A 10995-nucleotide genomic window follows, 5' to 3' on the forward strand; every position below is an offset into this window, starting at 1 on the left:
GTCCATGCCCTTTGAAGGACAGAAATGCACAGGTATAAACTGTTGTACATTTTCATGGCATCTTACTCCCTTCTAGAGCTCAGAGGTCATAAAAGAGTTTTTGGGATTCTGCAAGCTGTGTACTAGGTAGAATAGGTGTTACTGAATCCACCCCCAGCCAAGCTTTTCCCTTTGCTGTGTAAAGCGAACAATACTCCTTAATGTTCCCACCACTGATGGAATGGGTATATAAGAAGCATGTTGAAATGATAGAGAACCTCACGGGATGGTTCTGTGTAGCTGCTACTTGAGCAAAATCTCCTTTTCTTGGACAGAGAAGTAGAAGCTAAGCTGTCACTTCTAATTTCCATACCTGTTGTTTCTGACTTGAGACCCAGGCCGCATCATTCAAGTCCCCAGGCTTTCCATGGGAGCCCTGAGCCTACTGCCTTACACAGTGTGGACATATTTTCATTTACCAACTTGGTCTGGGCTTCAAGAAGGAATCTGGTAACTCCTAAAATGCCCTCTCCATGTTCCTGTAGCCCATTCCCTCCATTCATGTTAGAATTTTTAAAAATTAACAAAACTAAATCAGAAGACGCAGCAAATAGAGATGTTGTTTGCCTCTCCCTGAGCAGAATGTCCCACTGTTGCTAGAGCAACAAAGCAAGAGCACAAAGATGATGAATTCTGTTGCTGAAGTTAGGGCCTGACTATTGAAGCGTATGAGTCCTTACTTTGAAAAGAGTCCAAGTGAAGTCACTGAGAAAATAATCATTAGATCAACATCAGAAGGACATGGAGCTGTTGGAACAAGTCCAGAGGAGGCCACGAGGATGATCAGGGACTGGAGCAGCTCCTGTATGGAGACAGGCTGAGAACATTGGGGCTGTTCAGCCTGGAGAAGAGAAGCTGCGTGGAGACCTCAGAGCAGCTTCCAGTGTCTGAAGGGGGCTACAAGGATGCTGGAGAGGGACTCTTCATCAGGGACTGTAGTGACAGGCAAGGGGTGATGGGTTCAAAGTGAAACAGGGGAAGTTCAGGTTAGATCTAAGGCAGAAGCTCTTCCCTGTGAGGGTGCTGAGGCGCTGGCACAGGGTGCCCAGAGAAGCTGTGGCTGCCCCATCCCTGGCAGTGTTCAAGGCCAGGAGGCTTGGAGCAACCTGCTCTAGTGGAATGTGTCCTTGCCCATGGCAGGTGGTTGGGACTGGATGAGCTTTAAGGTCCTTTCCTACCCAAACCATTCTATGAATATACTATCAATGCTCATGCATTTATGCTCACTGAAAAGTTATTATGGGAATATATGTAGAGAAAGAAATGTATAAATATTTGTGTCAATCAAGCATTCAGTCTTTAGCTCATTCCCACTGTTCTTTCAATATATATTTCTTAGTATGTAAAAATAATTTCATGCTAAATGTTTACTTCAAAACAAAGGCATTTCATTAACATTGGTACTTTCTACAGATTACAGAAGTTAGAAATTAAATGTTCCTGATATGTTGCTTAGGAAGTGTAAACTGAAAATGACTGTACCACCCAGTGTTTTTTTTCACATGAACACTAGCACAGTGTATTTGAACTGAGAAGCATAATTTGAGTGTCCTTCCTTGGCAGAAAGTCATTCCCTTCTCAACATGCCACCCTGGCAGCCTTTGCAGCAGTGTACATTTCGGTGAGTAACCAACTCCGTTCATTTTCATCTATACAAGACAAAAGCCAGAAAGTCATTTGCTTGTAAAGTGATGTGTTTCCTTGATATCCTGCATGGATGTAAGTTTTTATCCTCCCAGTCTGAAAGCAAAATGGAACTGCTAACAGTTAACCTAAATCCAGCTCTATTAAGAATACAGAAAAGATTCAATTGCTTCACAGCCTTTGCTAAGAAGCAACAAACAGTTTAACGTTAAAGTATAGCTGATTATTCAACTCATATTATTCACATGTAAAATGCAGTGTTTATCCATCGTATGGGGTGATATTTTAACTTACCATTCAAATTAACCATGATGTGTTCTGCTTTTTCTCTGTTGCTGTCTTCACTTGACTGGCTGCTTTTCAGCTTGAGGCATTAAGGAACAGCCACTGATGTGATGTAGTTTCATTTGACCTCCATAGATTTGCAGCATGGATGAACTAGCACAATCGCTCCCAGAGGCCTCCAAGGTGCTACTGCAAAGCAAGTGAATAAACCCCATCAGTAACTAGCAGGGAATCGTAGGACATGCTGCAGCAATCACTGCTGATTTTCCACATCTGACCAGTGACATTTTTACAGTATGGGCTAGAATGCGTGTATGAGCAACCACAAGTTATTCCATCACTCCTCCTGTAAAAACCAGAGGAAAACAACAGTAACAACCAGTTACTCAACCTGGATAATGGAATTGTGCATGAACTGGGAGTTTGCCAGTATTTTTTTCTGCCTATGGAAAGGCCAAAACTTGGAACACTGATGAACCACCTCCACTTAATTTCTGTGACCTCCCTGACATCATGGCCCCCAGTTGAGCAATAGCTCTCTAAAGCATCTGGTCGTAGCTGCTGTTAGAACAGGTTATTGCTTTCATCTGGTGTAACATCTGGCTTCTGCAGTTCAGAAGCAGTGGCTCCTTAGTCACATTTACAGTACATTTAGGCTCTGACTGTGAACAGGATTTAGGCATAAAATCTTTATCCTAATTAATGAAGACAGGCTGAGAAAACTGGGGCTGTTGAGCCTGGAGAAGAGAAGCTGCGTGGAGACCTCAGAGCAGCTTCCAGTGTCTGAAGGGGGCTACAAGGATGCTGGAGAGGGACTCTGCATCAGGGACTGTAGTGATAGGACAAGGGGTGATGGGTTCAAACCGAAACAGGGGAAGTTCAGGTTAGATCTAAGGCAGAAGCTCTTCCCTGCTGGCACAGGGTGCCCAGAGAAGCTGTGGCTGCCCCATCCCTGGCAGTGTTCAAGGCCAGGTTGGACACAGGGGCTTGGAGCAATCTGCTCTAGTGTGAGGTGTCCCTGCATGTGGCAGGGGGTTGGAACTGGATGAGCTTTATGGTCCCTTCCAACCCAAGCCAGGCTGGGATTCTGTGATGTCAATAGACAACATTGTGTATGCTTTTGGAAATCCATTCCTTGGGATTTCAGATCTCCCTCTGGTAAGTAAGCAAATTTAAACAGGGCTGTAAAATAAAATTAGGCTGATTATTTTCAATATTACTGTGTTATCTACATGTGAAAGAAACACTGAATGTGAGAAATTAATATCCTCCTGGGTAAATCTCTTCAACTGCTTCTTCATTTCTTTCTTTTTTCAAGATGTACTTCAATTCTACGTTAACAGACTCCTCAAAGCTTCTGAAACCACTCTTGGTCTTCGCTTTTATCATCTGTGGAATTATATGTGGTCTGACTCGTATCACCCAGTATAAGAACCATCCAGTTGACGTTTACTGTGGCTTTCTCATAGGAGGAGGAATTGCTCTCTATTTGGTAAATATCATATTCATGTAGTCAAATTTTAGGAAATAAAACTGTAATAAGAGTACTGGTAGTTTTTATGAAAACCTTTCATTGTGATCACATGCCATAATTAAAAATGTAGTCAAAATGTGTTGAAGATGATGATGTTGGGGTAATCACTTTAAAACTTCACAGGGAAAAGCAAATATGTATTCAAATCGACTGCACAAACTAGTATATAATTATACGGTATCATACACAGAAACAGCTCTAACATTATGTGCTTCATTAAAAACTTAAAGATACTCATTCTACTCCACACTTACAAGCATAACGCAAGAGAAACATTGGGTTAATTGGTATTTGTTGCCAGCCTGAGTTTATATTGCCAGGTTGGACAGAGCCTTGGGTGACATAGTTTAGTGTGAGGTGTCCCTGCCCATGGCAGGGGGGTTGGAACTGGATGATCTTCAGGTCCTTTCCAACCCTAACTGTTCTATGATTGTATAACTCTATGTTAGCTTTATGATCTCAAAAAAACCCAGAGCAACTAGCTGAGTAAATTGCTGAACCTGCAAGAAATCAAAGGCCATGCTACACCCTTGGGAGTCTTTGGAGCTTTTGGGAAAATAGAATGCCAAAGCCAGGTTATTCGTACGCCTTTCCTCCGTATTGGGCTAAAACAGATGGAGCACCTTGGAAGGGTCCTGTAAAGGAGTTTTTAGGATAGGCCTGATTGTATCTATTAGTAGGAAGCTCATGAAGCCTTTGCTCTTGGCTGCTGCCATCAGTATGTCACCACCACACCTGCTGCTGCTGTAGCTGTTGAGCACTGTGTGAGCCCAGATACCTGTGAGCATTCAGGAGCTTTTCCTGACAGCAGCTCTGCTCCAGTGTTGGCAGATGAACAACAGAGTCTTGCCAGCCAGTGTGATGGTTTTGATACCCAAGAAGTCAATGATGAATTTCAGTATAGCTCTAAAACAACTTCATATCCTATCCACCTTTTTTCCTGCGATGAGGTGATCTGAGGTACATGTAGGTGGTCCTCAAAGGTGAATGAAGGAAAAACGGCTTTCACACTGGTAGAAGAAAGAGCAAGCAGAGTAGATAAGAAACCCCATGAGCTACTAAAGCCAGTTTCCATGATGCACTGGGAGCAGAAGGGCACTCTCTTGAGAATATTATTTCAAGTGATTAAGCTGTTGTAGGCTCTCATAAATGGAGCTGTTGTTCCCCTGTTTGAAATGCACAAACAAGTATGCTCTTTGTTTGGTCTTCTCCATATACTGTTGCATCAGAGAGGGCATTGTCCTGGCTACCCAGTAGTCAGTAAACCTGCCCTAAGAACTGTACATCAGTAAAAGGAAGGGGAGGAGAAATGATGTGAAACTACAAATATCTCTGAAAGGAGTGTGAAGAACAAAGAACCTAAATGATTGAGTCAGGCATTTGACCCTTTCATGGAATATCCTCCCTCAGTGGAGTCTCTTTAAGAAGGCAACATTTTACAGTGAGTCTGCTGAATAAGAAAACAGTGTATTACTAAATCTTGTTACAGCTCTGCGCAGCTTGGAAAGCAATTCATTTAAAGTTGATAAATCATTCCACCATGTAGATACTGCATTACACGGTTATTATGCAGCAGAAAGGGCAGAATCACAGAGCAGAGAACAACTCATGCTGTAACAAGAGTCAGTAAATCAGAGCAGACAGTAGTAAATAGCATTGCCTGGAAGACTGCAAACATTGATTTTGTTCTTTTCATAACAAAGCATTCTCTCCTCAGCTGTATCTGTTGCTTTATAAAAGGAAGAAAACTGAAGGAGGCTAAATCTTTTCCTCGACTATTTGTTGCCATGGGCTCTGTGCCCCAATTATCCTACTTCATACATATCTAGATGTACCAGACCAAGAACAGAATGTGGAATAAGGATATACTGGGGAGGAAAGGAAAGCAAGCATACCCTGTCAGTTAAGCTGTTAATTCTATCAGTCAATATTTACTTAAAGGCAGCATAATATAATTAAAATATTTTTAAAAGTCTCTTCCCCTCTGCCCCCCCCCCCTTACTGACTGTTGATGCTTCTGTTCCAATACCAGGGCCTGTATGCCGTGGGGAACTTCTTGCCAAGTGATGAGAATGTGTTTCAGCCCAGTTTTCACAGAGAACCTCTAAGGTCTTTGACAGACCTCAGTCAAGATGCCAACAGGATCCTGCCAGGTAAAAATGGAAGCAGCAGTGATGGCATTGTTTCTCATCGTACAGAAGGTATCCTGAACAGAAACCACAGAGATACAGGGTCTCTGACCAATATCAAGAGAGCAAATGCCGATGTAGAAATAATAACACCGCGAAGCCCAATGGGAAAGGAAAATATGGTCACCTTCAGCAACACTTTGCCAAGAGTCAACACACCATCCATGGAAGACCAGGCAAGGCGAAATGCAACAATACATGCATCCATGGATTCTGCCCGTTCCAAACAGCTGCTTTCCCAGTGGAAGAACAAGAATGAGAGTCGAAAGTTGTCTCTGCAAGTCATAGAGACTGAATCTGGCCAGTCACCACCAAGGGCTATTGAGATGAGGTCAAGCTCAGAACCCTCCAGAGTGGGTGTAAATGGTGATCATCATGGCCCAACTAGCCAATACCTGAAAATTCAACCTGGCAGCGTACCAGGTTGTAACAACACAGGTCTTTCCGGTGGGCCACGGGTCTCTATTCAGTCACGTCCTGGTTCTTCCCAGCTAGTCCACATTCCTGAAGAGACTCAGGAGAATGTGAACACATCACCCAAAACTAGTTCAGCTAGAGCTAAATGGCTGAAAGCTGCTGAGAAGAGTGTTGCATGTAGAAGCAATAGCCAGCCAAGAATCATGCAAGTAATAGCCATGTCTAAGCAGCAAGGAGTGCTTCAGAGCAGCCCAAAGGGTTCAGAGGGAAGCACAGTCACCTGCACAGGAGCCATCAGATACAAAACCTTGACAGAGCATGAGCCAAGCGGCATTGTCAGAGTTGAGGCCCATCCGGAGAATAACAGACCTGTAATTCAGATGCCATCAGAAGGTGAAGGGAGTGGGTCATGGAAATGGAAAGGTCCTGAAAAAATCACCCTTCGTCAGACCTATGAGCTAAATGATCTGAACAGAGACTCTGAGAGCTGTGACTCCTTAAAAGACAGTTACGGGTCAGGCGACCGGAAAAGGAGCAACATAGATAACAGCGAGCATCACCATCATGGGATCACTACAATAAGGGTCACACCAGTAGAGGGAAGCGAGATTGGCTCAGAGACTCTGTCCATTTCTTCTAGCCGGGACTCAACACTTCGAAGGAAAGGTAACATCATTTTAATCCCCGAGAGAGGGAGCAGTCCAGAGAACACCAGGAACATCTTCTATAAGGGCACATCCCCTACACGAGCGTACAAGGAATGAGAGGAGACATATCAGCTGGTCCGTACCACCACAATCACATCTTGACACAGGTTCTGCTCTCTTCGTTTGGAGCTGATATTTACTTTTGATGTGCCAAATTCTTTCCCAGCAGCCCAACTGCTGTTGAACGCTGCTGATGTGCAACATGCATGAGCCTGTGGGAAGTATGTGGTGGGGGGAAAGCACAATGCCAGAACCTAACTAATGTGAAACATTTGCAAGCAGCTTGTTTCTTCAGACTCAAAGCATTTATCTGAGGGTGACGATGTCAATCAAAACAACGGTCTTGAACACAGACACGTTATTTCCTGAATGTGCCAACTTTTTATTTTGTATGTGTCCAAAATCGACTGAATTTCTCACAGCAAAGGCTGTATCAAGTGGTATATATTCACCTTTGCAGAATTTGCACCAAATCTTTCATCCAGGATGGTGCTGATGGTAACTTTACATGTTTCAAACAATACTTATTAGACTCTGCAAACACATGACATATTGATGTGCGGTTATTTTCAAAGTACTATTGCTAATACTATTGATGATGCTGGCTGCATTCATTTAGCATAGGAAATATTTACAGCTTTGTTATAGTGGATCTGTCACATTCAAAGATTGCAAAGGTTTCGTGTAGTTCTTTAAGATGTCTACTGCAACAAAACCCATGTGGGTAACGTTCCACTAGAATGGAATAACTATCTATTTTTGACTAGTTTTGCTGCTACTGCTCAACTTTTGTTTAAGAAGAGGTGCTACTAATGAAGAGGCTGCTTCTTAGTGGGCTAACTCATAGAATTGTTTGAAATTGTTCTTTTTAAGGGGTCTTTTAAAGTACAACTCATTCAGATTTTGCATTTTAAACCTCTGATTCTGCCCTCCAGCAACCCTTCCATTTTTCTATTAGTTTTTAACCACAGAATGCAGGACACAAATAATTGCGAGATGTGCTAATGTGAAAGGTGAGCCATAAGCAGATAAACAGACACTTTCCTGACCACCTTCCAGGGAGACAGCAATTAATATCCTAGCTCACACTTAGAAGCAGTCATTCACCTCACTTGCTTAGCATGCCGTAAGAAGTCACAAGTTTCACCCCAAACATGATCAATTCAGGGAATTTATGCTTCCCTTTAAAAACTGAATGCCTTGGAATTCCTGCCTCAGAATGCAGGATCACTGAGTGTTTCATTGTGCCACTGCTACTCTTCACATCCCATGAGACACCCTACAGAGCCTTCTTAAGCAGCAGATTCTTTTCTCACCACTGCCACTTGAGAATATGGATTATTTGAGTAAATTGGGCTTCAAACGTAACAAAAGAACTTGCCTGCTAAAAATCTCTCCATTGCCAACACTGTTGAAAGGATAAGCTCTGAAAGGAAGAAGCATAACATGTCCTGGGCATGCTGGGAGAAATGCCTCATTGTATTTGGCTGTGACTTAAATAACCTAAGCCACCAAGGAAGCTAGGGGTAGTGCTCGCCCAGGGCAGCTCCTCATCCTCTCCTAGATGATTTTCACCTGAAAGAGAACTACTGTCAGGCACCTCCCAGCTCTCATTGTAGAAGGGAGAAGGAGGATTTAGCAGTTCCCTCACTGAGTAAGCAGTAGGAGATCAGGTCTGTTCTGGCTTCTTGAGAGCAGTGATTCATTCTAAGTCCTCTTCTGCTTTAGAGTATCAAAGAAGCAGATACACACTACCTAGTCAGAACCTGTCTACAGACCCTACCCCACAGAACTCTGAGGAAAAGCTCGCCCTAGCCCAGCCAAATAGGAGGTGGAAGGAAGAACCATCCCATCCCAAGACGATAAATAGCACAACACACACAGACCAAAAACTCAACCAAAAAGCCCCCACCCACAACCCCCCCTCAACACCAAACCAAAATCCCAATCCCAATCCTAAAAAATCTCAGAAGCGTGAGGATGGCGTTTGCCGATCTGTACAGAAGGGATTTGGAGTCAATGGAAAGCTTTATATACCTTCCCAGTTACAAGGTGCTCCAGGCATAGCTGAGTGCTGTCAGCAATGCTTCCCATGCCTGCTCATCACCCACTGCTGCAGGACAGCACTGGTGTTAAAAAAATGACCACATCCTGTTAAGTAATAGAAGAAAACCCCATCATACATTTGATGATTGGGAGGAGGTATTCTGCAGGTGACGTGGAAGTTGGGCTGCAGCATATTGTGTATGTTAAAGGCATTTAGCTGGGAAAAATAATCGTAGATGCCAGGGAATATAAAAAGAAAGAGTAATTTTTTAGAATTAAATTCTCAGATTCTAGTATTTACAAGTCAGGATTTGGCTTTTCTTTTTGAAAGGATGAATCTTTAATTCCTTGGTATTTAATATCCAGTTTTGTACATGATTCCTAGGAATTACAAACACTTGGACTGTCATGAGGAAAACCCTTTGGATTTAGTTTAGTGTAGGTACATGATGAAGCCGGTAGGATTAGCTTTAAAGGAACGGGTGAGACACAATCACTGTTGGCCTATCAATGCAGGGAAATAAGATGCAATCATTTGTTAGTTTGTAAGTGCAGGGCAAAGAACATAAGTAGATGAACCTGGAAATAATGGAAAATTGAAATGGAGAATAATGGCAATAAAGCAAAGATTAGAAAATGTTCCCTCTGGCAATTGAGCTGTTTTGGAAACAGCAGGATTCCTGGTGGGAGTGTTTGTTCTTTATTCCTTGGTTTTAGTCAGATATATATTGGCATATGTGTTGCTTTTATTACTCAAAACTCGCTGCACTCTTTCAAGTGCAGCACGATATTTTTCCTAAGGTTTCCTATTTCTTAACAAAAGATTTTAAAGCTCTTGTGTAATCATTGAAATTGTGTTCTTACATAAATATTGATATATTCTTTTTTACTCCAAGTGCCAAAGGCTACTGTTTTTAATAATGGCTTACCAAATTCTATTCCGTTAGAGAGCAGAAATGTAATACTATCGACATTGGAACTCAGACCTCTGCATGTATATTTGATAAGGAGCCTTTTGTAAAATTACTCTTTGTTTACATTCCACTGATACCTTAATTTCAAATTAATCAAATAAATTGACAGGTGACATCTTCTTAGTGTTCTGATTTTCTTACTTGCTAACAGGCACGCATTTCTTTGTCAGGCTGTGCTTTACTGAGAAAAGAAAATACTCAACCTATGTTTTTAAATGAGAATTCTCTATATAAAGTATGGTGTTTAATAAAATGGTATGCAATGTTTTCAAATGGAAAAGAATTTGTAAATTGCTATAAATGTATTTTGTTAAATAAGTACAGATCGATGCTACTGTGTGAGTTTATTGTGCTAACATCATGAAAATAAAGATCAAGCTCCTCATTGATGTTCAGTCATCTCTGTGGTGAAGCAAAGTCTCATTCATAGAATCACAGAATCAACTAGGTTGGAAAAGACCTTTAAGATCATCAAGTCCAACCTTTACCCTGGGACTGCCAAGGCCACCACTAAAGTCCCCCCTTTTATTTTCAATACTGGTTATTTCATGACACGTAAAAGTGCTCATTGGTGGGGGAAACATCAAAACCTTGTGGAGTTGTAAGACGTTAGGAGGAACAGTGTCCAAACAAGCTTGTCTGCATCCAAAAACCATTTCACAAAGCAAGCAAGTGAATTAGGAAATCCAGGCCATTTGAGGACACATCTGCTAGATCACTCTGCAGGACCAGCTGCACTGTTAAGACCCTAATGCCTCTAGAACCACCTCGCTAGTGCTGGGGAGAGCTGCAGGGCTCTTCCCAGGAGAAGTGAGGATGCATGAATCATCAGGTGACATAGAATCCCAGAGTGGTTTGGGGTGGAAAGGACCTTAAAGCTCATCCAGTTCCAAGCCCCTGCCATGGGCAAGGACACCTTCCACTAGAGCAGGGTGCTCCAAGCCCCTGTGCCCAACCTGGCCTTGAACACTGTCAGGGATGGGGCAGCCACAGCTTCTCTGGGCACCCTGTGCCAGCGCCTCAGCACCCTCACAGGGAAGAGCTTCTGCCTTACCTCCAACCTGAACTTCCCCTGTTTCAGTCTGAACCCATCACCCCTTGTCCTATCACTACAGTCCCTGATGAAGAGTCCTTCTCCAGCATCCTTGTAGCCCCCTTCA

General features: G+C 42.7%; 1 protein-coding gene across 1 annotated transcript in view; it reads left to right on the forward strand.

Annotated features, from left to right (window-relative positions):
* PLPPR4 (phospholipid phosphatase related 4) overlaps positions 1-8891 on the forward strand; it is a 33967-nt gene extending 25076 nt beyond the window's left edge. Inside the window, exons 5-7 of the mRNA XM_057402785.1 lie at positions 1603-1660; positions 3287-3460; positions 5535-8891. Coding sequence (XP_057258768.1) covers positions 1603-1660; positions 3287-3460; positions 5535-6872 — 1570 coding nt within the window. The 3' untranslated portion in view covers positions 6873-8891. The remainder of the gene's footprint in view (positions 1-1602; positions 1661-3286; positions 3461-5534) is intronic.
* The last annotated feature ends 2104 nt before the right edge of the window (positions 8892-10995 follow it).

The sequence above is a fragment of the Pezoporus wallicus genome, unplaced genomic scaffold (assembly GCF_028554395.1).
Source record: "Pezoporus wallicus isolate ANWC-B61680 ecotype Strahan unplaced genomic scaffold, APGP_CSIRO_Pwel_v1 contig_8333, whole genome shotgun sequence".
In the NCBI taxonomy this organism is placed as follows: domain Eukaryota; kingdom Metazoa; phylum Chordata; class Aves; order Psittaciformes; family Psittacidae; genus Pezoporus; species Pezoporus wallicus.